The 27519-nt window shown below is 47.0% G+C and overlaps 1 protein-coding gene across 5 annotated transcripts; it reads right to left on the reverse strand.

Annotated features, from left to right (window-relative positions):
* Nucleotides 1-148: 148 nt before the first annotated feature.
* On the reverse strand, nucleotides 149-27519 carry HMOX2 (heme oxygenase 2). Of its 5 annotated transcripts, none has more exons than XM_082856721.1 (6): nucleotides 27462-27519; nucleotides 5053-5179; nucleotides 3043-3160; nucleotides 2184-2675; nucleotides 1122-1248; nucleotides 150-1032 (listed from the first exon to the last, which is right to left on the reverse strand). In XM_082856721.1, exons 2-6 carry the CDS (start codon nucleotides 5136-5138, stop codon nucleotides 905-907), a joined length of 951 nt encoding a protein of 316 aa, XP_082712847.1. In that variant the 5' UTR covers nucleotides 5139-5179; nucleotides 27462-27519; the 3' UTR covers nucleotides 150-904. The 5 variants fall into 5 exon arrangements, with proteins under 5 accessions (XP_082712849.1, XP_082712847.1, XP_082712848.1 ...); XM_082856722.1 differs by having other exon boundaries at nucleotides 27445-27517; XM_082856719.1 differs by lacking the exon at nucleotides 27462-27519 and adding an exon at nucleotides 16564-16765.

A 27519-nucleotide genomic window follows, 5' to 3' on the forward strand; every position in this document is an offset into this window, starting at 1 on the left:
TACTTCATTTCTATTGCTCTTTTATCTTAGTTATTAAAAAAAAACTCAAAAAGTAGGAAAACTCCAGAGCACTCTGAGAATTAGAAAACCACGGGACCACATGGACTTTAAGGGTCTTTGTGAGATGGTCACAGGGACTCTGCCCTGGAGAGGTGCGCTGCTGGAACGGGACCAGCAGTATTGGGAGCACATGAGGGGCTGCCAGGGGCCATCGAGAAGGATGACATCACACCAGGAAGGAGCGAGGCAGCTGTCAGAGTCCATTTTATTGAGTGCAGTAGCATGTCCACAGGTCAGAGAAGACAGGCCATGGGCAAACAGACCCCACTCAGGTTTCTGCTTGAGAGGCATGAGGACTGGCTACCCAGGACAGAGCTCCCAGGGCCTCTGAGGCAGGGTGCAAGCCTGGCTTCTGCCCCCTTCCTGGCCCCTGCTCCCAGGAGAGGTCCTGCAGAAGAGCAGCCACATCTAGGGAGCCCCCCTGACCCCAGGGCTGTGGGAGCCTGAACTTGCTAGCTACTCCACTCCCAACAGGGGAAAGATACCCACCTAAATGCCAACATGACGAGGAAGAGCAGAGGGAAAGAGCCTTGGGGTCAGAGGTGTGGGTGCCCCAGCAGCAGAGCTGGTTCCAGCGGCCCAGGCTGGCCCGCTGAGCTGCACTGGCTGCTCCTGCTGCCGTGGCCTGGGGGCTGCAGGGAGGGTGGGCCTGCACCCAGGTCAGCATTTGGCCCACAGATGGGATGCTGACAGGCAAAGGCTTTAGCATCTGACTTTTATTGGTTGCTTGTTTTCTCAAGCCCAGCATTAAAAAAAAGTCACCTGAGGTGGTAGTTTGGTCGTGGGTGGAGGTAAGGGCAGGCCAGTGGTCAGGAGGAGGGCGCCAGCATGGGTGGTGGGTCCTTCACATGTAGTACCAGGCCAAGAGGCCGGCAGCCAGGGCCACGCTGGCGGCCAGGATGAACTGGAGGCTGGGCTTGCTCAGTACAGCTAGGACTGTTCGGAAGGGGCAGCTGCTGCCCTCCAGGGCACCTGCACGGCAGCACCAACAAGGGACATGGCATCAGCGGGGGACACGGACACAACCACCCTGGGGGGAGCTCAGGACACACGAGACCTACCTTTGTCTTGTTTAGCAGCGTAGTAGGGGCATTTCCGCACATCTCCTTTCCCATCGTGCACAGGGAGCCCGTCCTCCAGGGTCTCTTTGGCCAGCAAGGAGCCAGCCTGGTCCAGTTCACTGAATATCTGCAGGTGCAGAGGATCGACAGCCATCACTGGACTGTGTATCCTCTGTTTTCAAAGAAAAATCTCTCTCCCCCGGACACGGAGCTGGAGCAGGCGAGGCTTGCTCAGGAGTGCAGAGCAGCAGCCCCAGTCCATGCCCCACCGCCGAGCTCTGGGAGGTGTGGCCGCGCCTGTGCTGCCCAGACTGACAGCCCACAACTGAAACTACCAGGAGACAGATAGGAGAAAGCAGAAGCGCTGCCCCAAGACACTGTGTGAGCACTGGTACTTCCCTACTTCCAGCCACTGGGTATTTTTAGCAAGAAACAACAGAAAAGGAGGAACATGGGAGAATGAGGCCCTGACAGGGCTGATCTAGCCTAAGTGGCCCTCAGAGGCCTGCTGAGATCAGACTAGAGGGCTGCCAGGCCTGTGGTCAGGTTGGCGCTTCACCACCTCCCGTGGCAACTTTCTGGTGCTGAGGGCTGGGCCTGGGCTCTGGACACAGAATCAGCCTCCCCAGACTTGGGCCCATCTAACAGCTACTTGTAAACTGAGTCATTCTCACTCTCCTTGGTTCTCTCCCTGAACTTATCAAGTAGGGCTTCTCATAGCAATCCTTGCTAAAAAGGGGGAAACCCATTCCTTAAGACCAGGATCCTGGGGTGAGAGGGAGGGAGATGGCTCTCTCCTTCCCAACCCCTCAATGTGCTGGGGACTCGCCTTCCCAAAACACAACACACAGGCTATCAAACAAGGCAGAGCTATGACTGGGTTCGTGCTTTCTGGCCTGTTTGGTCCCTTGACTTTCTCTCGGGCAGGCTGTAGCTCCTGTCCTAGTGCACTGATGCCCATTTGGGCAGCCCCTCTGTCCTAGTGCACTGATGTCCATTCAGGCAGACCCACAGCGGCCCCCCGCGGTCAGAGGCCCTTTCCCGCCTGACCCCTGGCAGTACCTGCATGTTGTACTCGAAGGCCTTGTTGGCCTCCTCCACAATCTTCTCTTTGGTCTTCAGGTTCAGGTCCAGGGCGTTCATCCTGGCCCGGTAGAACTGCTTGAACTGCTGTGCATTGTCCACATTCTCAAACAGGTAGAACTGGGTCCCTTCCCCTGTGCTGGGGAGTTTCAGGGCCCGCTGGGCCACCTTCTTCAGCACCTGGCCCCCTGAGAGGTCCCCCATGTAGCGGGTGTAGGCGTGGGCCACCAGCAGCTCTGGTTCATTCTGCCCCACGCAGTGGATCCGCTCCACGTACTTTCGGGTGGCCTCGGAGCACTGCACCTGCTCCTCCCAGTCCTCACCATAGAAATACTCCATGTCCTTGATCAGCGCCGCCTTCCGGTGCAGCTCCGAGGGGAAGTACAAGGGGGCAAAGGCCGGGTGGTCCTTGTTCCGGTCCATCTCTTCCTCAAGTGCCGAGTATGTGAAGTACAGTGCAGTGGTGGCCAGCTGCCGAGGGCGATGGGGAGACCATGGGAAAGGGAGACCTTGGCCAGCAACTCCCGAGCCCACTGCCCACACTTCTGAGCAGCTGTAGACAAAAGCTCGAGTAGCACCCCCCTCCATTCCCCAAAGGCCTACTTTTATACAGTGAATTATTTCACATGTGCAGGAAGCTTTTGTTTCTTAAAGGAATGACACTGTGAATTCTTTGGAACATGGATCATTTCCTTTACATCACTATGTTATTCCACTTAAGACATGAAACCACAGCCTCGCTGAGAAAGCATGTAGTATGGAGAAAGGCTCTCCAGGGGGGCTTCCTCATGGGACTAAGGCCCCCAGCCCGACCCAGTCCATGACCTAGGGCACAAACCTTAAACAGCTCCTTCCTGATGTTGCCTTTCAAGAAGTCCTTGACAAACTGGGTGTTTTCTGCCCGGTCATGCGCTTCCTTGGTCCCTTCCTTCAGGAGCTCGGAGAGGTCCGCCATCCTATGGAGAGAGCATGCATGTGTGTATTAGCCCTTTCCAGCTCTAGGCTGACCACTTGCTGAGCTAGAGGCAGAGGCTGCTCAGAAACTTGATTCCAGCCTCTTACCAAGAAGCACAGGGCAGGCAGACGTGAGTCTGCTCCAAGGACTTGGGAGATACTCTGGATGACTGTGACCTACTCCTCCACAGTATCCGTGTCTCTCTGAACCACCCAAATGAATGACGCTTTGCTTCTGTGGCCCCCTAGTGCCCGAACAAACACACCACAGCGTGTGCTGGCTTCAGGGAACAGACAACCTTTGGGAATGTCTCTCCTGGAATCCACACCACTGAGAAGGACTGACCATGCATCTCCTGGGGTGGCCCTGCTGCTTTCCTCCCACCTTGGACCCACAGTGTCTTCAGGATTACATGTGGCTGGGTCCAGGAGTAGGAGGATGCAAATGAGATCAAGGCCGGGGAGGTTAGAGCCAGGACCTAGGTTTGTGCTGCTTAACAAAATTATGCAGGATGGAGTGGTGCTGACAGATGCCAGTAGCCAGTACCAGACAAAGTGGAGAACGCACCGAGTAGGGGCTCACGTGCGTCCACACAATCATCTACTAGAGCGAGAAAAACCTGACCTCTCGAAGCCCAGCCTCTGTTGGCTTCTTTAGGAGACTGGCTCATATCACTCATGTGCTGACAATAGTTTATTATTAGCAATTATTTCAAGATATAAAAAAAGAACTTTGCTGGAACTCTACTCACTGCTCTGTGGTGACCTAAATGGGAAGTAAATCTAAAAATGAGTGGATATATGTATAACTGATTCACTTTGCTGTACAGCAGAAACACAACATTGCAAAGCAACTATACTCCAATTTTAAAAAAAAAGAATATGTGATATATATATATATATATATAAAAATACATACATGCATACACATATATGGAATGGAATATTACTTAGCCACAAAAAATAATGAAATAACGCCTTTTGTAGCAACATGGATGGACTTGGAGGGCATTATGCTATGTGAAATCAGAGAAAGACAAATACTAAATTCCACTTACATGTGGAATCTAAAAAATACAACAAACTAGTGAATATAACAAAAAAGAAGACTCACAGATATAGAGAACAAGCTAGTGGTTACCAGTGGGGAGATTGAAAGGGGGAGGGCAATATAAGGGTGGGGGACTAAGAGGTACAAACTACTATGTATAAAATAAGCTACAAGGATGTATTGTACAACTCAGGAAATATAGCCAATATTTTGTAATAACTATAAATGGAGTATAACCTTTAAAAATTGTGAATCACTATACTGTACACCTGTAACTTATATAATATTATACATCGACCATACTTTGATAAAAAATAAATATTCAGAAAAAAAAAAAAAAGAACTTTGCCAATGACAGGGCTACAAGGACAGGCTAAGAACAGTGAAGAACAGGCCCAGGTAACTAGAGGCTTTGAGTGAACTGGTCCTCCCCAGTAAGGAAAGCCCTGAAGTTAGAGTTGCTCCCACATTCGAGGGGGTGGGAGACACTGGAAAAGGTGCCAGCTTTGCCTCTGATTACCCTTTCTCACCCCAGATGACAAAACGCTTAGAATTTTAAGAAGAAAAAAGGACCAGGAATATCATCAAGTTCCACTATTCAGCATTCCTAGCAGTGCCCGTCCTGCCTCCTCGTATGATGGAGGTGACGGTGAGAAAGAGCGGGCAGAGCGCTGAGCAGCCCAGGGTGCCATATGCTGTCTCTTCAGTGCCAGCCTGGCGTCTGGGAACCACAGCAGCATGACTCTGACCACACCTGGTGCCTCCAGCACCTAAAGCCAGGTGTGCTGGGCATGGCAGGCCCTGGGCCCACCTGACTCAAGATGGCCAGCCCCCATCGCTCACCTGGTGTGGTTTTCTTTTTCTGGGGCCCCAGAGCTCTTTTTCTCTGGCTCATCCACCCCCTCTGAGGTCTCCAGTTCCGCTGACATCGTTGCCGGGTGTGGTTCTTGCTGCTCTCACTACTCTGGTCCTGCAGAGACATGAGGAGTAGGTGATGCGGCGCCCACGACAATCACGTCCCCCAAACACCTGCTGGCTCTGCTCTCCCCTGAGCAACATAAGCAAAGAGTCACCCACGTGCCTCAGGAATGTTTTTGTTAAAAATAAAGCTTTGCCGTTACTGGGACTATATCTGCATATGGACAAAACATGGACAGTGGTGACAGTATTGTACTGATGCTGAACTTGCTGTTTTTTATAATTGCACTGTGGTTAGTTAAGAGAACGTCCTTGTTTTAGGAAACACATACTGAGGTATTCAAAAGTAACGGGGCATACTACCTGCAACTTATTGTCAAATGGTTCAGAGACAGAGAAAAAGAGCGCGCGTGTGCGTGTGTGTGTGTGTGTACAGGCACGTACATGGAGGGGGGAGCACACACAAGTAAAGCACATGAGGCAAAATGCTGATGGTAAATCTGGATAAAACGTACACAAGAGTTCTATGTACTATTCTTACAACTTTTCTGTATTTCTGAAATTATAGCAAAATTAAAAGTTATCCAAAACATAAAATAACAAAGAAAACATCATTTTAAAAAAAAGAGCAGTGCAGCAGCTCTCAGTGCGGCAGCAAGCTCATCTAAGCCAGTCCAGCCTACCTGTTAAAGGCAGGTGGCCTTGTGCAGAGAAGCACACAAAGTGGAACGTCAAGCCAGGCCATTCAGAGCAGCTCTGCTTTAAAGCAGAGCTGCTTGAAAGGCCCCTGAAAACCTGCATCAGCTACACTGAGTCACCACGCAAGCAAACTGTCCCCAGCCCACTCCAGACTCTACCCGGCTGATGGAAATAACAAGTTAGCCAATCGGTGCCTGCTGCTTGCTGCCACGGCTGAGCCTTCCTCAGCCAGGGAGATACGGTCCCAGAACACAACAAGCTCACCCTCCACCCCGGCAGTGCAAAGGGGTGGGAGCCCATCTGGGAACTTTCCAGATGAACAGCAGCACAGCTGCACCAACAACTAACAAAGTAACGCAAGACCAGGGCTACCAACTCAGGCCAAATCAAGCCAAGAAAAGAAGAGACCTTAACTTTCTACCTCAAGCAGCATCTACTTACTGAGCATTACTGAGCTCTACCCAGAAATAGGTACTTCTTTGTTCAAGCAGAACAAAGAAGTACAAGAAATGGTCTTTGAAAGGTATAAAGAAGGCATAAAGGTCCCTGAAAGGTATAAAGAGTAAAAAACAACCTCTATCTCAGCCCACAGATACAACCAGTTAGTATTTTGCTAAATATCCTGAGTTTTCTCTAGATAACATCTTCTTTGTTATCTTTGGGGATATTATAAGGCATGGTTTTGCTCAGCAGGATCTTTCTGAACCTTCTCTCACCTTTAGATTTAGTATTTATACAATCGGATTAATGACAGGAAGGATTAAGTGAAAATACGGAAGCATAGTGCCTGCCATTTGGTAAGCACTCAGTAAATATTAGATATAATGGTTTGTACTTGCCCAAGAACACTTAGAAAATAGCAGAAAGTTAAATAAGCCAGACAAAGCATGGTACCATTTCCATGCACAATCTTTAAAAAAAAAGGTTCAGTTCATAGAACACAGTGGAATGGGGGCTGCCTCGGAGTGGGGGCAATGGGTAATGCCTGGTAAAAGGGTACAAATTTTCAGTTTGAATAAGGTCTGAGAAGCTAATGAATAGCATGGTGACTATAGCTGATAATAGTGTACTGCGTAACTGAAATTTGCTAAGAGAATAGATCTTCAGTGTTCTCACTTAAAAAAAAAAGGTAGGGGCTTCCCTGGTGGCACAGTGGTTAAGCATCTGCCTGCCAATGCAGGGGACATTGGTTCGAGCCCTGGTCTGGGAAGATCCCACATGCCACGAAGCAGCTAAGCCCACGCGCCACACGTACTGAGCCTGCACTCTAGAGCCTGCAAGCCACAGCTACTGAGGCTGCAGGCCACAACTACTGAAGCCCGTGCGCCTAGAGCCCGTGCTCTGCAACAAGAGAAGCCACCACAATGAGAAGCCCGCGCACCGCAACGAAGAGTAGCCCCCGCTCACCACAACTAGAGAAAGCCCGCGCGCAGCAACGAACACCTAACACAGCCAAAAATAAATAAAATAAATAAATTTATTTTTTTAAAAAAGGTAAATATGTGAGGTGATGGATGTGTTAACTTAATTGTGGGGATCCTTTCACAATGTATGCATATACCAAATCATCACATTGCACACTTTAAACAATTACAATTTTGTCAATTATAACTCAATAAAGCTGAAAAGAAGAGAGAAAAGAAACAGCAAAATAGGGCTTCCCTGGTGGCGCAGTGGTTAAGTCTGCTTGCCGATGCAGGGGACACAGGATCGTGCCCTGGTCCGGGAGGATCCCACATGCCTCGTAGCAGCTGGGTCCGTGGGCCATGGCCACTGGGCCTGCACGTCTGGAGCCTGTGCTCCGCAACAGGAGGGGGCGCGGCGGTGAGAGGCCCACGTACCGCAAAAAAAAAAAAAAAAGAAAAAAAAGAAACAGCAAAATATAGAAAATGGGACCTTCTTTTGACTCCAAATTAGATACACTCTTCTCTATCAAAGTGTTGGTGACAGTATGGTGCAGACCATCAACAACAGACGGGATCTGGGGTGGGGGAGAGGAAGTGCCTCTAGATCAAGCAACAGTATGAACAAAGCTAGAAACTGGACAGTCCACAGAGATGGTGAAAGGCTACCCAGCTATGTGTCCTCTTTCTGAGGGGTCGAGGTAGACTCTGCCAGCTGTGGAATAAGCCCCACATAGCTTCCCCCAGCTTGTTCATACTGACCCAATTTTACAGACTTCTTTTTTGGCCACACCGCGCGGCCTGCGGGATCTTATGGTATCTTAGTTCCCTTACCAGGGATGGAACCCGGGCCCTCAGCAGTGAAAGTGTGGCGTCCTAACCACTGGACCACCCGGGAATTCCCCAGACTTTTAAGAAAGAACATCTGAGCTCCACTCCCTTAGGGACCCTGAGAGCCACAATTTGTCCCCAGCTGCTCGGCACTCAGACTGCAGAGAGAAGAGGGTGCTGAGATGAGAGTTCTAGGCTTCCCACAGGAGGGAGCTGCAGTAAAAGGCCCCAGAGGCTCTAGGCAGGTGCACGGCCACACTGAGGACACGCCCCAGGCACCTGAGGACTGCAGCCCGCATGCTGCTTACAGGAAAAAACTAAAATCAGGCAAAGACAAGAACAAATGCCATTTGGTTGCCTAGGTTACCAACTGCAGTAACTTAGGTAAATTCCTCCACCTGATCATCATGCTGCACAGCAGTGATTGTATGAGCGATTAAATCTGACCATTAACTGTTTTACTTGATAACTGCACATTCTGGGAGGTGTAGTCACTTGAGCAACAAGGCTTCTGCTTCTCTTAAAAACACAGAGGAAGGCAAAGCCAGTTTTCCTCCAGTGCCCGTCTTGGCTTTTTTTTTCTCAGCAGCACTTTATTTGTGCCAGTCCTCCCTCAGGCACACCCTCCGCCCACCCTCTTCAACCTGGTCCTGCCCAACAGCCCCTAATTCCTTCCTCCCAGCTCTCAGGAGGCCCGACTCTGCCCCCAGGGGCATGGCCACAGCTGTCTGCTTCACTGCTGTAGCTCCAGGGCCCCCAAAATAACAGGCTCTCCATAAACACATGTTGAACAACAAATCCAAAGGAATGAAGGTGGGTGTAATGCGTGCCGCCAACAGCAGGCATCTGTGGCCAGCAAAGCGCACTCTGCGGTCCACTACTTCAACAGGTTCTAAACTCAAAACACGGTTTAAGGATTTTGCTTTGAAACAAGGACAGATACCAGCTTATTCCATCCCAGTGGCAAGAATACTGAGTCCTGGAGTTTTTACACAGGCTAAAAACTCCATCTGGCAAGGAAGGAGAACATTCTCAGCAAGGCTCAGTTAGTACATTCAACCCACACAGGCTCGGTGCCAGGAAGAGGGCTGTGTCCATTCCTGAGGCCTGGCCACTGTTCCTCAAGGGAGTGGCCTGGGGTGCAGCATTCAGGAGCCACCTTGCACGTCAGAAACAGAAATCACTTCATTCTCTGAAAAGCTACATGGCCAAACTTGGTCAGGCTGACTTCTACACTCAAATCCTTTTTTCTTTGTAGGAACCACTGTAATCCCTAGAAAATCAGAGGCCAAATCATAAATGTGGAACCTTTCTAGACTTCAACCTCTTATTATCAACAAGAAGCTGCCCCAACCCCCCCAACAAAAACACAAAAACAGAAAGATCCCAAAATATTCCACTGTGGGAAATACACTTCAAGAAGTATTAATAGTAATCAAAATGATAAGTAGCCATACTATGACATTTGAAAAAAGTCACACAGTCTAACAATACAGGGCAGGGCTACTCAAACAACAGTAAACAATGGAATCCTGGCACCACAGCAACAAGTTGACGGCCTCTACCCCTGCATAAAGAAGTCTACATAAACTTCTTTGTTAAATAAAGGCCCCCAAACACTGACTACGACTATCTACAACTAAGTATACTGATGGTGACAGGAAGGGAATTTGGAAAACTATGAATACTTGTTATTTGTTGGACTTTTTAGCTAACTGGCTCCTTCTTTCATATAAAGTGGCTCAATTCTCTTGAAAGGGGGGAAGGAAAGGCATGGGAGGAGGGAGAGAGAGAGCAATTGGACCAAGGAAACCAGCTAAGACCCTGTACTGTACCAAGTGGTCACCAGGAAGTCCCCTGGGCCCTTTACTTTGCTCTTACTAATTCTAGAAAGGTCGATCTGCCCTCTCTCTTCTACTTCCAGAAAACTGTGACTTTCTGTTTGTAAAATCTACTTCCATAACTCCATAATTCCTGTACTCCTAGCTGTTCACCCAATCACTACTGGTTTTCACTCCCACTCCCACACCTGATCTGAGAGAAGCGGCAACAACGTCCCGATCACCAATGTTCCCTCCTGTGGACCTGGCCCAGCAGATCCACAACACTCATTTCAAAGCCTCTGCCCTGGTAAATGACAGGCTCAATCAAGACTCTAGGGCTTCTGAAAAAACAGTCATGTTCAAAGACATTAAATCCTCCTCCATAGAGACTCACATCAGCAAATCTCAGGTCAGTCAGCCTGGGACACGGCTGCCAGACGGAAACACAATCACCACTCCTTCCCCACCTGGTGATCGCAAAAGGCACAGTGGAGACTTCATCCGTAACAATTCTTTTTTTCATTCCCATTCTTCTTCTTTGCCCTGGAAAACCACAAGTGAGGGAAGGGGGCAGGTTGCTGAGCTTGGCCAGAACTAGAGAGGAAGGAGCGGGGAAGGGGGAGGAAAGGCAGGCAACCAGCTCCCTGAAATGAGAACAGTTCTCCTGCCTGACTGGAATTGACAGTGACCAGCTATCAGCTACCGCAACTCATGGGATGCCCACAACATGAGCTAGTGCTGTTTTCCCACATACACAGAGGAGGAAGCAGCCAGACGGAGGGTGAGTGGCTGCTCCCTCCCTACCGAATGGCTTCCTACTGGGCACCAGAAGTCCCTGCCTGCCTCCTATAAGGCTGTTGGCGGCTCAGAGTTCACTCCGGTCTAGAAGTGGCGTCACATTTATAAGAGATGATTATTCTTCATCTTCCACAAGTGCCATCAGCCTGTTTCCCACCCCATTAAACTATAAGCATCCTACAAGACAGATCAAGACTCCCTCATACTCTGAGTTTCTCAGAGTCCAATACCATGTTCCAAATCATGTACAGCACAGCACCCTGAGGAGTCTCCAACCTGAGCTGTAATTGTTGCCGATGCATGAATGAAATGCCTACTGACAAAGCTAGCTAAATGAAGGGGGCGGGTGAGGGGTGACAATAAAATATGGATTAAATTCTAAAATACCAAGTAAAATAATAAAAAATTTAGTTGGGTACTACCTCTCTGAATTAAATGGTATGAAATCTGGTTTTATTTTTCTTCAAATCTGACTCCTTCCCTCCCTCCTTCCCTCCTCTCTACCTCCACCCCTCTTTCTGGTGGTCTGGTTTTTTTCTAACTAATGACTTGTTTATAATTCCCATGCCTCTGAGCTGGCCAAGGCCATTCTCACCTCACAGGGCCCAGCTGGGCTGTTGCTTTCGTTTAGGAGCCAGTGTTGTTTTTTCTGCTGCTCCCCCAGAGTCCTCTCCCAGGGCTCCAGCAGCCCAGGGTCTCCCCCATAGTCCCTGCCCCGGGCTGCTCTCCCCACATCAGAGGTGGACACTGACTCCCTGGGTCCCTCTGACAGCACCACACAGGCCCAGTCCCACATCCTCTCTCCCCTTGCCCAGCAAGGCTGCTCCTCACCCGCGGGCCTGTGAGGGCAGGCGCCTCAGCAGGCTCTGACTCCTTTTCTTAGCCAGTACTGCTGGTAATGAGGCCTCTGGTTTCTTCTGTCCCAAGGTGCCTCTGGTCATTGGTACAGCCTTCTTCCTACAGCCCATGGAGATGTGTTTGTGTGTTTTCCACTCTTCTGGCTGAACTAATACCTTTCAACTGTATACATCTTTGTCTATGATCTCACCCCACCCACATATTGTGACATTCAGGAGGGTCATAGTTAAAAACGATGCATCACCTGTCACAGAAACCATGTACAATATGTGCTCCATAAATGTTTTCAGATGATAAACACAGAATACAAGAGTCCAAGACACCCCCTTTCCTGGACTATAGGATTTGTTCCTTCTCTACATCCCCTTTTCACCTTTAAGTGAGAATACCTGTTTCTGTTGAACAATTCCATAATCAGGCCAAGTCAATTCTTAATGGTGCCACATACTCCTATCAGGCAAGCCTCAGCAGATAAAGAAATGGGTTGTTGTGCTTGCTTCGGCAGCACATATACTAAAATTGGAACGATACAGAGAAGATTAGCATGGCCCCTGCGTAAGGATGACATGCAAATTTGTGAAGCATTCCATATTTTTTCCAATAAAGATGTTAAAAAAAAAAAAAGAAAGAAATGGGTTGTTTACCCATCATGCAAGTTCTTTTCTGAATATCTGTCTACACAAAACGAGTAAATTCTAACATCCTCCTTCTAACCCTATGTATGATCTGGGGAACAAACAATGCTAGGGCTACTGTGGAGGGAGAGGGAGAAGGAGAGAGGAAGCCAGGGGGCAGGAAGGTGCATCTCTTCAGAGCTTCCAAATCTCTCCAGCTTTCTCCATTTTTCACCTGTAAAATGCAATGAATACCTGCCCAGCATTCAACAAAAGACTATTACTAGGATCAAACAGGATAATGACCATGAAACCACTTTATAACAAATGTTAATGTTACAAAAAAAATTGAGAATGGGGCTTCCCTGGTGGCGCAGTGGTTGAGAGTCTGCCTGCCGATGCAGGGGACACGGGTTCGTGCCCCGGTCTGGGAAGATCCCACATGCTGTGGAGTGGCTGGGCCCGTGAGCCATGGCCGCTGAGCCTACGCGTCTGGAGCCTATGCTCCACAACGGGAGAGGCCACAACAGTGAGAGGCCCGCGTACCACAAAAAAAAAAAAAAAATTGAGAATGAACTCAGAACTGTTTACTAGCTGGTCTACCCTAGAAGACACTCCTGGTGAGCTTTTTTCAGACCGTGCTAGGACACCAGGAAATTCTCAACAGGGGGAAGAAGCCCTGTTCCCAGATGCAACGTGGAAATAAACTTGCTCTCCTCAGCACTGTTTAAAATCCAGTATTTATAAGTGTAAACCCTGCACCAAGGGCCAGTTTTGCACCCCAGCTGGCATATGGATATGAAGAGGAGGTGCAACCTGTTTTCCGTAGCAAACAGCCTTGACTGTCCCTGCACTGCTCCCAGACCTCAGGGAGGGCTGGAATGATGCAGGGGAGGGGGGAGCTCAGTGGACCTGTCAGTTTACAGGGGCCACTTTTGGGCTCCCACTTACTGTTGATTATTGCTCTAGACCCAGCTCACCTTCGGGAATGGAAAGGTAGCTGGGCCCTGCACAAAGGGTATGGTCTTTAGAGTTAGAAAGATCTGGGTTGGAGTTCCAATGCTTAGTAGCTCCATGGCTATAGGTAAGTCATAACCTTCTGAAGGCTGAGTGTCATCATCCATAAAACTGGGTAACAAAACTCTCTTTGCTCCACATTCTCGAGTGTGCTGTGAGGACTAAATGAGCTAATGTGTGCACAAGTGCTTCATGAAACTTAACGCTGCTCAAATGCTCTCTTGAGAAAGTTGTTGGCGAAAACGGGCAGCTGGGTGATTCTGAAACACTGAGGAAGAATGTGAAATTTGGTGAATCCATAGATAATTCTGGGCAGGTCACACCTGAGGACTTCTGACTCAGCCCTCATCCTCTGACAGTGTCAGGAAATGGGAATTCCTGCTCTTTCTGAGGTGAGACCTGTGACCACTGAAGCTAGAAAATCCACACTGCAGATGCTGCTTGATGCTGGCTAAGTTGGATGTTGGAAGCGGTGCACAGGGTTGACTCAGCTCTTACCCTACGAAGCAGTGATAAGAGGGGCCTCCCAAAACCCTGAGGAAACCACATCACCTAGATCAATACCTTCTGAGTTTCTAGAATAAACGACCTGAGGTCTCTGGACTCTGGTGCTGCCACACCTCAGGAAATCTTACACACAAGCTTCACCCATTTCATTCTGATCACTGGGTGAATTCAATCCCACAGTTCATTGAATGAATGGATGACTATTAACCTCTTGACAAAGAGCAAGTTCAAACAAGGATTCCTGGAAAAGTGGGGAGTCCAGGGACACAAAGCTCTTGCATCAGATTTACTCAACACACACCTGCACATTTGGGCAACAAGCAACCAGAAAGCAACTAAGGGCACTAGTCTCTTAGTAACCTCAAAAACTGGCGTGATTCAGGAAGTCCAAGACTACTCTGGCAGGCTTTTTTCACTATGGAGGGGTGGGCTCATCTGTAGCACATTCTAATACAGCTGAGCAAGAATTCAAAAGCAAACACTGGGACGAAACCTGAAACACTGAAAAGAGCAGAGAAGAGGCCAGAAATCTACTGCTGCTGGCACCAAAGACGCCACTTCCTACTACAAATGAAATAAATACAAGACCTGCCCTTGTTCCCTGAGTGCCACTGGGTCTCAGGGCTGAGAAGACAAGACTCTTTAGTCCCATGAGAAGGACCTGGAGGGATAGGGGCTGAAGTACTGACTGAATTCTAAAATGGTTAGGTTGGGATTTTATAAGAACAAAGCCTAGGCACCAGACATCTACAGGGCTGGTTGTAACAGAGTAAATGCTGGTGGGTCATCTCCATCAAACAAAAATCATTCCAACTTTGTAACAATCTTGAAAGCACGTGTCCTGTGGGTTAAGTGATCAGCCACATTTCCTTTCACTCAGGTGTAACAACTGTCACCTGTGACTTCAGCTTCTCTCATAAATGATGACTACAAATAGCATTTGGGAGTTGAGGGAGAGAGTGGATGATTAGGATGCTTCTGCTGAATTTCCATTTTGGAAAACCTAGAAGTGCTATGGGCTCCCAGGTAATTTCCTCTGTACAAACAGGATCAACAGAACCTAAGCAGCATCCTTGCAGGGACCAAAGGCCCTCAAGTTCACCCAAGAGAGCGTGGTGCAGAGGAAGAGCACCAGACTAAAGTCTAACAGATGTGGACACACCAGACTAAGTCACTTTCGAGCAGAATCCCATGACTATGAAGGAACTAAGATCAAGAGAATTAAGTAATATGGCCAAGGTCACTCAGAGTAAACAGTCGAGCTGGGACCAAACCTGAGTCCTTCTGAATGCAAGGTGATTCCTCCTGTGTCCCCAGCTAACCCTCAGTGGTACATGAACGTGAAATTAGTAGGGTGTCATGACAGACTACTAGCAACATGGAAACTGAGGTTATATTACACTGCATTTACGCTAACAGTGGAGGGGTTTGCTAAACCACTGAGTGCGATTTGTTTTTTTAGTATGAAAAGTGAGCTCAGTCCTATGATTTCTGAGAAGTAAATGCTCAGGCTCCCATTTGAAGATTCAGAAGCTGCTGCTGCCCATCCCCACAACTCTCATCTTGGCTCACTCAGAATACAGGGCAACCCGAGAAGGTTGTCCCCTGGCGAGCCCTACTTTTGTTGACTAACACGGCAGGCCAAGGCTGGAGATGGTTGGTCCCAAGGGGGAGGATTGGGACTCCATCCCCCGACCCCCGCCACCACTCAGTGCCTGGAAGGAAGCAGCCAGATCTGCCAGGTCTTGGTGGACGATGAAGCCAGAGGCTCTGGGGCATCCCAACACCAAGAGGAAGTCACAATAGAGTCTGCACATTTCTATAGTACCTATTACCATAGTAACTACAGAGAAACAGAAGACCTGGTTTTAAGAATCTGAAAGCGTGTCCTCCATGTGTTAAGTGTCTAAGACCTATTCAGTCCTTTCTGTCTACTGAAAATACATCTGCCTTTGAAACAGTAGTGTGATGGATAGGAAGTACATCAACATAAACTTCTTATAAGATTAGCAACTCCACAGGCCAAGGCACTGGTCAATCTAATAATCTAATGAGGTGGCTCCTCTGTCTCACTTTGGACCTGTTTGGGATCTTGACATATTTCCACAGCCCTACAGAGTTAGGTGTCATTCTCAGGCTTTTTCACGACTGCCTAGATTCTGGCAGCAGGGGAAGGGGTGGGTGAAGTGGCGGCAAGGAAACAAGCCCTGACCAAGAACTGGCAACTCCAAGAGGCTGGCCCTGTCCTCACAGGCTTGTGTCTATGGTGGCAGGGGACCAGCAGCAATAGCTACCAGACTTTCTTAGAGTAAGAGGCTCGGCTTTCCCAGCGTTCCCAGCAGGCCCTGCCTCCACTGGAGGAGCAGTCAGGAGCACAGAGTAGGCAGCCTGCTGCCACTCAACTCTCTGGTTCCCTGTATTAATAAATGAGGCAGCAGCTCCTAGGAATGGGGGTGCGCAACTGTTTTCCTCCCTCAGTATATCTGGCCTATTTGTACATGGATGAAAATGTCCCCTAGGAGTAGCCAGGAGCTAGAGGGTAGAAAAAATATACTGTAGGTGATGTGAAGTTATCAGCAGTTAGTTGTAACAGCAGCCCTCTCTTCCACTCTAAAAAGCATCTCAGAATGAGAGCTGACTTATAAGGATAATCTTTAACTCAATAAAACTTATTTTTTGAAAGACAAAATATTCAAAAATTTCACTGTTAGTAACAATTTACTTGCAACACCCCTCAAAACCATACTTGAAAGGCAGAAAAATCAAGGTGGCACAGTGATTACTTAGCAAAATGCCCTCAAACTCTTTTTCTAGATACTCTAGGTCTTCATTGAAGCCTTCTCAGATCCAAGGTAAGAGATAACAGATCATCACACATTACTCTACCTGGTCTATCCATGAAATTTCCACAGCCATGTGCATTAGTTTCCTCACCAGGACGAAATGCCCAGGACACAGCCTCCCCATGCAGTAGTCACCAGCAGTAGCTCAGCATCTGTATAAATGTGACTATTAACTTAGATACAAATATAAGTATTTGTATTTCGGTATACATCCTATGACATGCAGACCGAATCCCTCCACCTCAAAGTTTCTGGAAGATGGGCTCAACAAATCTAACAGCAGCCATACGCACAGAAGTCCTATCTGCACAGCACAATGCTAATGTGCTGACAGGACACCAAAGGAGTTGAGGCAATGACTGAATTGCATGATGATCTCTAGAGCTGGCCTATGGTAAGCGCCCAACAAACCTGACCTGAACTAAGCCCAGCCAAGAGAGAATCCACTGCCACACACAGGCTGAGAGGCAGCACAGGGCTGTGGTCAAGGCACAGGCTCTAGTCAGGCAGGACAGAGAGAAAACCCTGGTTCTGCTGCACACCTGCTGGGTGGCCCTCGACCAGGTACCTCTCTGAGTCTCAGTTTCTTCATCTGTAAGGATAGTAATAACAACTCTGCAACGTAGGTATAAAAATGAGATAATTTACTTATAAAACTGCCATATAGTATGATGCTGATTAATAAACTAAAGAAAGTGTCACTTAAAGTTAACAAATGTTCCTGTATACTTTTAGTTTAAGTTTACTTTTAGTTAAAAACATCTTACAAATGTTCCTGTATACTTTTAGTTAAGAAATGGAAAAACCCCTGTCTCTATGAAAGGCCCTACAGGTAGCATCAAATCTATACTGGGATCACAGACTGAGCTGAATGCTCACTGTGAAGAACCTCTGTTTTCATTCTGATAACACTAGATACCAAGAAAGGAACAGAAAAACCTTGGAATTTCTAGCAAAATAAAATTTGCAAAGGACCTAAAGGAAGATGATCACCAGAGTTCAAATTCTTTTAAGGAGGCTCTGAACATGAGTTAGGTGAAGCCCCTCCATGCCACAGAGGGTCAGGATCGGGGACGGGACATGTTACTGTTTTGTTTCTTTAGAGCAGCTCATCGCTGTAAATAAAAGTTTAGGTAAATGAAAAATGTACTTGAAAATTCTGATTTCCATTTAGGTCTCTTGCCGATCAATCCCTAACCCAGCAGTTCTCAGATGGGGGCCGTTTTATCCCTCAAGGGACATTTGGCCATGCCTGGAGACATGTTTGGTTGTCACAACTGGAGGATGGGCTGTGCTACTGGTATCTAGTGGGTCTGAGGTCGGTCTGATGCTGCTCAACATCCTACAGAAAGCACAAGTGTGCATACACACACACACACACACACACACACACACCCCAATAACAACAACAATTATCCAGCCCAAAACGTCAACAGCACCAAGGCTGAAAAACCCCGCTCGAACCTCTCATCCCTTCATCAGTTTACAGAGACAAGAAGAGCTTTGTTTTCAGGCTAAGCTTCACACCATCCATCACACCTTCATCAAATATCCTTTACAGAGATTTCTGAGGAAACTGAATTTCCACCAGAAAACAGAAGAGGCTGTAGGTGGGGCAACTTGGCACTGCCCACAGATGACAATGAAAAGGGTCACAGTACCTTCCCGGGAATAGGACTGATTTGTATTTAGATTGCTAGGAGGCAAAACCTTTAAAGTAGGCTCAGTAACAAAGCCAGGCAGAGGTGAAGCCCTGACAGAAATGTGCTCACTGACTTCTTGGAGGAATAGAACATAAAACTGGGAGAAAATCTAATTATTGTTTATCAGTCTGGTGTCTGACTGACAAGTAGGCTAAGGATGAGAACTAAGCTCTACTACCAGGTCTGCGCTAGCTAGCTGTATTACACGACTGCCCTGAACTCCAACATCCTCATTTATAAAATAAGAGGCACTTCTCAGTGAGCTGCAGGGAAGATGGTATTTAACAGGAGGCAGAGCAGGAAAGACTGTGGGCTTCCCCCACCCATTTCAGACAGAGCAGCTCCCCTATTCCTCTGAAAATGGAGTTGTACTGCTTCTAAAAATAAGGTCTAGATAACAATGAGCTGGATGATATTGGAGGCATGATGTTACATTAAGGGCTACCTAAGTAAGCCTTTCATGATCTATTATAGCACTTGTATTCTGTTACAGTATTTATTTGTACACATGTCTTTTTTCCGGATTATGGCTCATTTATCTTTGTCTCCTACAGCCCAACACAGGGTACCTACCTAATCAGGGTTTGCTGAGTGAATAGACAATTTCCAGAATGTAAGGTATTCTCAAAATCAAGGTATTCTCAAAGAGCAGATGACAAAGAGAACATTTAACAGTGAATCCCAGAAATAAGAAAAATGCCTGGCTAGTGAGTAAGCATCTTTGAGCAGTATTTTTACTGCAGAAATTGCTACTGATGGAGGGTGGGGAGTGACACAGACCTTGTAGGGGGACCAAGCACATGATGCTCTGTGCTCAAATAGCTCACTGAAAGAGAAATGTTGCACTGCATTGGTTTTAAACTGGCTTCCTGACATTCTACAGATACAGCTATTGACCACACACCTTTTAGATTTTAAGGACTTTGAAAGCCTGATTAAGAGCAGAATACTGCCTTACCTTTTTTTTTTTTTTTTTTAAAGAAATGGATAGGTGGGACTTCGCTGGTGGTCCAGTGGTTAAGACTCTGCACTTCCACTGCAGGGGATGCAGGTTCGATTCCTGGTCAGGAAACTAAGATCCCACATGCTGCGCAGCGCGGCCAAAAAAAAAAAAAAAAGAAAAGGAAATGGATAGGCAAAATTTTAACAGTCCAGGTAACAAACGCTTACCAGCACTCCTCCACTCCATGCATGCACAAACCACTGACCCTTCCTGCTGTCCACCTCTGTGAAAACCCTTTATTTTCCCCCAGTTGGCTTTAGAGAAGGGATTTCACAGCAGAATTCTCTTCATGTTCGTTAGTCTAGGGAAGGTGTCAACCTTCTTTTAACATGCCCATATCCTGTCTTTAAGCACATTTTGGAGGAAATACACCAAGGCATTAGGTTATTATTGCAAGGGGGAAAAGCAAAATGCTACAGTGATCGCAATTTACCAAAAATAAAATAAAATTAAAAAAACAGCATTTTGCCACTGTAAAACGAATAACTTCCTGTTCCATGAGGCAGCCTGCACAAAATACATAAATTAAAGATACATGAGGGCTTCCCTGGTGGCGCAGAGGTTGGGAGTCCGCCTGCTGATGCAGGGGACACGGGTTCGGGCCCTGGTCCGGGAGGATCCCACATGCCGCGAGCGACTAAGCCCGTGCGCCACAACTACTGAGCCCACGTGCCACAACTACTGAAGCCCATGTGCCTAGGGCCATGCTCCGCAAGAAGAGAGGCCACCGCAATGAGAAGCCCATGCACTGCAACGAAGAGTAGCTCCCGCTCGCCGCAACTAGAGAAAGCCTGCGCACAGCAACAAAGACCCAACACAGCCAAAAGTAAAATAAACAAATTAAAAAAAAAAAAAAAGATACATGAAATGGGTGCCTGTAATTCCCAAGAGGTCTCCAGAACTGGTCAAACATCATTGTCACCACTAATCATTATCGAGAGGAAACTCAAATAGCCCAGAACATCTACTGCTGACTAAGGACCTGATTAGGCAATAATGAATGAATAACTAGGGGTAAAAAAGGTAGACACGATGGGGAGGGCAAATGTCAAGAAAGGAAGAGAATCATGTGCTCCAGGGCTTTGAGAGGTATGCTCACCCCTTTTCTCAAACCAAACCCTACACGGAAGGCTAATACATGGAGCAAGTACAGTGGAGCATCCACAGTTAAAGCAGTCAGGGTGGGTGGGAGGCAGGAGCTCAGCTCCTCCTCCGCCCTCAGGAGCCCTGAGCTCAGCATGCTTTGCTGGCTGTGGTCTGGGGCAGCTAGGGCACTCACTCTGAAACAGACGGTTTCCATTCTCGCCGTGTGTGCTAAGTGACGGCAGCTCTAGGACAGTCTTTTAGGTCTGCATGTCCAAAGCAGCAGAGGGAAGCTGGTCTTGAATTAGGCACTGTTCACAGACCTGCCCAGGGCTCCCTCCACTCTTTCATACCTTGTTTCCAACAGTCTAGTAGTTTCTGAAAAACATCCTGACCTTCCAAAAAGCATGTGATTTCTGTGCCAACTCACCCTCTCCCCAACACTCCTGCTTGGCTCTAGCTCTGTATCACAGACAGGTACACACTCTATTGGCTGCACTTGACTATAAGGTCCCTGAGGGCAGACCTGGAGCCTTACTCACACCAGTCAGGTAAAGGCACTTTAGCTACCCGACTCCTGGGAACCAGATTAGACCACTGTGTACGTGGGAACATGCTGCCCTTTGCATGAACACTCAAGTATGTCCCATGACACTTGATATTTGGTAGAAGGCTTCTTGTTTACAAAGGAATCCTACGGTTTCTGTCTCTAATCTTCCATGGAAATACCTCCTCATCTGAATATACAAATTCACAGATGTGCACTTCTGAAGATGGGTAGCAAGGGTATTTGTCAGAATATAATAATCATTAGCCTTTTGAAGTTGCATATCCCTTTGAAAATCAGATGAAGACTTCAAACTCTCTCTCCAGAACAATTATATATTTAAAAAATGCTACCTATGCCATTCCAGAGCAACCACAGGCCCCTAAAGTTCACCTGTGGACCGAGAATTCAGGTTAAGAATCCCTATTCTAGATGAGTTACTTTATGAGAGACATTCCTTTTGTGGGTAATATGTTTTTAGTAAAACCCCTTAATGCCTATTCATTAAAGAGGGGTTTCCCCTCCTTCCTTCTTTTCTCTTCCTACTCTGTCTTTTACCTAACCCAGTGGGTTTCATTCAAATTATCATCTTTTCCACTTCTCAGCTCCATACTTCCCTGACCTCGCAGAATATTGAGTGTCAAAACAACAATCATAAACCATACAAAGTGAATTTACTGTTTTGCACCTCCTCAAGGTGACTGCCAACCCCCTGTGAACAAGGATTGCTGGATTTGCTGTTGTTTTTGTACATCCCCTCAGTGCCAATAGTCTGCACACCATAGAGGCAAGACATGTGTGCCAAATGGGCAGATAGTTAGCTTCTTTGTCCTTCTACCTGTAGGCATTTGCACTTGAATGTGTTGACTTTAAAATCTGGGCATAAGTCCCGGAAAAGCCACATGCAAAGGGAAGAAAGCATAACCTAGAGCAGCCAGTCACCCCACTTTGTTCCTTCTGGGTCTGCCGGTAAGACTTTTTGCAAACACAAAAAGTATTACAAAGCAAGACAAACATGACACTGAGCACAGACACTTAGAAATTTTGCTGAGGCTGACAAAAACCCAAGTGTGGCAGAGGAATAGAGTGTTTCTGTTTTTGTTTTTGAATATTTTGGTTTTTTGGCCCCGAGGCATGTGGGATCTTAACTCCCCAACCAGGGATCGAACCCACACCCCCTGCATTGGAAGGCGAAGTCTTAACCACTGGACTGCCAAGGACGTCCCAGAATAGAGTGTTTTAAAAGTTGTTTTCTAATTAGTGGGATACCTGCTACTACTAAGCAAAGAGGAGGCGTGACTCTCCCCTTGCCTTCCTGTAGAAAATCAAGGGAGTAAAGGTTTAATGCCACTTCATTACGTCTGCTTTTCTCATCTGCCTTCAAACACTACTACCTAGCCCCCACTCCCACCCACACTCAGTTTTGCTCACCGATTGTTCCCCTTCATCTGCCTGCCCTCCTCCAAATTGCCCTGGAAATAGTTCCAGGTGACAACATCTCCTCTGCAGCAGCTCCTAGTGGTCTTGCCAGAGAGAATAGCAGATCCAGTACTAAGGAAGGCATGTGACATGCCATCTTATCATCAACAAACACTTATAATGCTCATGGGCTCTACGACTACAAAGAGGCCTAAGATGTTCAGGACCTCAAGCAGCTTTCAAATGAGAAAGAGACAGAGAGAAATAGAAAGATAAATGACGTAACAGGTGTATTATAGTATAAATGCTAATTGTGCAGTACAGACAACAGTGCTAAAGATGGAGCCTTATGTTCCAGATTTTCCAGGACAGTTCTGACTCAAATATCCTGTCTCACCAACTCCTTCAGTATACCTGTATGCTCAGACTATGGGTCCCACTGTTTGGCATAATAAATATGATCACCCCAGTGACTGAGGAGGCAGGTCAGCCAACTAGATTAGCTAAAAGCATGATGGCAAATTGTTTTTAATCATGCTAGCACCTTCCCATAGCCCTAAGGTAACTGCGGGATTGAATATAATACAAGACAGCGAAACTTGAGGCTTCCAAGACTGAGAGAGCTCACTGGGAGAAAGGCAAGAAGCTGGGAGTACTGAGAAAAAGTCAGGCTGGTGGGGTGCTAGACACCTGTCTCTTTATGCCATTCTTCCACAAAGCCCTTTTAAAGTTACTGAGAACTATGACAATAATTAGGCTTATGATATTCCTGGGAAGGAAACAAATCTATTCGTGTGACAAAAATTAATTTTTCCCCTAAGTAGAGAGAAAAGAATATCCACTTGCTGGGCCTCTGGCAGAAAAGCTGACCACAGTCACTGTGTGCAGCAATCCGCCCTTCCTGTCCTCTCTGCTGTCTCCTTCCTCATGTATCCTGTCGCTTACTTCTCTGCCTTCCTACCAATCTATTCCCTCTTCCATCCAGCCTGGGCTTTAGACAAGGAGGCCCCAAACAAGAATCACATGGGAAACTTTAAAAACACAGGTTCCCAGGCCCAACCCCAAACTTAGTGAAACAGAAAAGTTTGGAAACCCCTGTCTTAGATTGAAAAGCAGCATTCAAGGCACTCAAGACTTGAAGGCTCATCAAGAATTAATCTCATTTTTCAGACACAGAAACTGCAGCTCAAGGGGCTAATGTTTTTCTCATGATCAAAAATATACCACAGCTTCCTTTTTGGGGAGAAACAAACCGTTTATTTTTCACTCTTTCTAATATAAATTAGTATGTATTATTTGGATATATATACACACATGTAAAACAACATTGTCTAGTGTTGAATAGCTGTTTGTGAAAATAATGGTTACAAATTGATTAATCAGCTCAATTTTGTACTTAATCCAATCATTTTGAAGTGCAAACAAAAAGTTAGTGTATATGTAGACTTTCAGAGAGAGAGATACTTAAGCATACATTTGAAAAAAGAACCCTCCTCAACATCACATCATTGAACAGCAAGAAGACACGCAATCTGATGCAATTTCTACTCCAAAAGCAGACTAAACAGCCCTTGGATTACTATTAAAATATTTGCTTAAAAGAAATGTATCACATAGGGAAATGCACGTTTGCTAAAAGCCTTTTAAAATTACATCAAAGCAACATTAAAACCTGCTCACTGAGAAGAGCCTCATGAATTTAACTGCTGTTTTGAAATGCCTAGTTAAGGTTTAGAATATTACCTTGTAAGGTCTGACTATAGATGTGGTTGATATGACGACCCAGAAAGAGTTCCTGGCTCCACTGCAGTCAGCCACAATCGCAATTTAGATGCAGTCCTCTGATGGGCTGATTGTAAACATATTCCCTTTATAATAGCTACGCACCTCTAAATTATCTATAGTGAACTACAAAACCATTGTTATTCTTAATGGAAAGACACTGGTCATACAGAAAGGATTTATGAATAAATGTAACTGCATATCCTGTAAACATATGTAACACTGTTAGACCAGACCATCAGTTATGGGCTGCTGTATTTCAGTACTGTGTGTCAGATTTATTAGAAAGTTTAAAAGAATTTAAAGCCAGATGCCTTCATTAGCTGGCTTTACAATGTGTAATATAATGGGAGACATCTTATGGTAAATAAATGAAGTCAACAGGGGAAAGTAAACCTTGGAGTGAACTATCACAGAGCACCCGAGTGGTCACCAGAGTGAAATAACTTCCATATAAAAAACAGGAAGACCCCAGTATAAGCAGTTATATTAACTGTTCCAATTAAAGATATGCCCCCTCCACTCTCTCTCATTGCTGGCAAGAATTAATCAGTAATGGCACTGCTTCTCAGCAGGGAAAAAATACCCTGAGAGATTATTCAGATTACAATAAAAGGAAGAGGGGCTTCCCTGGTGGTGCAGTGGTTGAGAATCTGCCTGCTAATGCAGGGGACACAGGTTCAAGCCCTGGTCTGGGAGGATCCCACATGCCGTGGAGCAGCTAGGCCCGTGAGCCACAGCTACTGAGCCTGCGCATCTGGAGCCTGTGCTCTGCAACAAGAGAGGCCGTGATAGTGAGAGGCCTGTGCACCGCGATGAAGAGGGGCCCCCACTTGCCACAACGAGAGAAAGCCCTCGCACAGAAACGAAGACCCAACACAGCAAAAATAAATTAAATTAATAAGATCCTACCCCGACATCTTCTTAAAAAAATAAATAAATAAATAATAAAAGGCAGAGCTTTTGTCCTATACTTTTACACAAACAAACCTAACAGATATAATAAATTAAGTTAAAAAGCAAAAAACCTTCACTGTGTTCAACACAAAAGGAAATGTGACCCAGATCTCTTAATTCTCCCATTAACTAGTATCAGAAAAAGAGACTGCATTAAATGTCTATTTATCACTTTTTAGTTAACTATGGTCAATAATATACAAGGAGGTAATGTATTGTTCAAATCTTTCTCTCCAAGGAGTTACAAACTAAATTCTGAATTTTACACTGAAATATACAATTCCAATTTTCAAAAATATCTTCCTCCTAGAGGAGTAATATTTCAGTTTTTGGTGCAAACCTGATACAGAGCCCAACTATCCTATGAACAGAGCCCAACTATCCTATGAAGAGAGTCAGCTTTTAAAAAGAAACCAAAAAACCAAGGTAGCCCAAAGGTCCCAGCTATTTTGCTTTTCAACAGACTCAAGGAACGGTAAGCCAAAGGCAATGAATACTTTACTTTCTGTAATTCACCTTCTCCTTGGCATTGTCATTTCTGGAGTAGCTCATACTCCTGACTCTGGTGACTCACAGCATATCATCTCATTGGCTCAGGCAAAGGAAAAAAGGAAATCAAGTCAGACAATGGGGGAATCACAGATTTTTCCTCTTCACATAGCCAGTCTGACAAGGTCACTCAGTGTGTTTCCAAGCTCCCTGGAATTCCCATACCCCCAAGAGTATTTTGGCTTAGGTACTGTATTTGAAAACTTCCCAATTTCACCAAGTAAACTTGAAATGCCCAACTGAACTGTTAGCTCTTGGTAAGCTTGTGATGTCTTGTCTTGTGATGTTTCTTGAAAAAAACATAATGAATAAAGCACAGATTTAGGGACTTCCCTGGTGGTGCAGTGGTTAAGAATCCGCCTGCCAATGCAGGGGACCCCGGTTCGAGCCGTGGCCCAGGAAGATCCCACATGCCGCGGAGCAACTGAGCCCGGGCGCCACAACTACTGAGCCTGCACTCTAGAGTGCGCGAGCCACAACTACTGAAGCCTGCACACCTAGAGACCGTGCTCCACAACAAGAGAAGCCACTGCAATGAGAAGCCCATGCACCACAACAAAGAGTAGCCCCCGATCGCCGCAACTAGAGAAAGCCCGCGCACAGCAACGAAGACCCAAAGCAGCCAATAAATAAATAAATATAAAATAATAATTTTTTTAAAAGCACAGATTTACTCATTTATATTCCTTATCCTCCTCCTCGCAAAAGAAAACCTAAAAATTTTAATATGACAGTTAAAATTTTAATCAAAACACCTGGTTAATGCCTAACAGAAATTCAAATACATAAAACCAGTAAGCTCCCTGTTTCCTTCTGCTTGGGAGGGCAGTTTAGGGGGAGAGGGAAAAATGTCTAGTTTAAATAACATAATTCATTTCCAACCTCCATGGCTCTGTTTAGGAAAGAGCATGGGATCTGGGAGCAGACCACCAGGTACAAGGCCATCTGTGCCATCTTCTTGATTGTGGGATGCAGGTTAAATCTCTTAACTCAAGATTCATCATTAAAACCCATTTCACCTGTGGGAAAACTATCAACTCACAGGGTTTTGTTAGGGGCTGAGAGTGAGAGGGCTTCCTGAACTGTAGAGCGCCATAGGATGTTTATATTTTTTCAATCATGCTCCACCTTGTGTGGTTCACAGAGCCATGAATACAAGACAATAGGATGAACAGCCACAGACCACAACAACCAGTTCATCAGAAGTCATTTAAATGACATGACACAGGCCTTGTGCAAAGACTGTGCAAGGCGGTCCTGGCAGCTTTTACGAGACAATTAATACACCTAGGGCACTGCGCTTATAAGGTGACAAGGACTCCCTGCCAGACTAACCGGTTGCCCCTGACGTTGGTCCCGCGCAATCTGGCGGCCGCGGGTCACTCCGTCAGTCAAGACAGTGACTCAAAGGGCCCTACGGACCGAGGTGAGTCAAGAGCAGGAAGGGCAGAGCCCCGGCCCACGCCAACAGCCCAGGCACGGCTCTCCGCCGCCGGGCCAGGTCTGGGTCCTCGCCGGCCCAAGGTGGACAGACGTGCGGGCTGGGCGGCCAGAGGCTGCAGGCCCCGCGGGAACGCCAAGTCCGCCCGCAGCGACCAGGGGGTCACCTCCCCCGGGGCACAACTACGCGAACTCGCGGCTTAGGCCTCCCCGGGCCTCTGAAACGCCGTCTAGGAAGCGGGGTCCCCCCGCTCGGCCCCCACCCCGCTCGCCGCGTTCGCCCCCTCCGGGCCGCCCCCCGCCCCTGGCCCGCCACGGCTCCCTCAAGCGGGCGCTGGGGCGCAGTGGGCCATGGCCGACCGAGCCCAGCTCCCGAGGGCCCGGGCGGGCCAGGCCCGCGGAGGAGCCCCGAGGGAGGGGCGGCAGGGCGCGGACACTCACCGGCCGCGCACACTCACCGGCCGCGGGTCAGGTCTGCTGCCCGTCAGCGCCGAGTCCGCGCGTCACTCAGCGTCT

Source organism: Leucopleurus acutus (assembly GCF_964270905.1).
Source record: "Leucopleurus acutus genome assembly, chromosome: 16".
In the NCBI taxonomy this organism is placed as follows: Eukaryota; Metazoa; Chordata; class Mammalia; order Artiodactyla; family Delphinidae; genus Leucopleurus; species Leucopleurus acutus.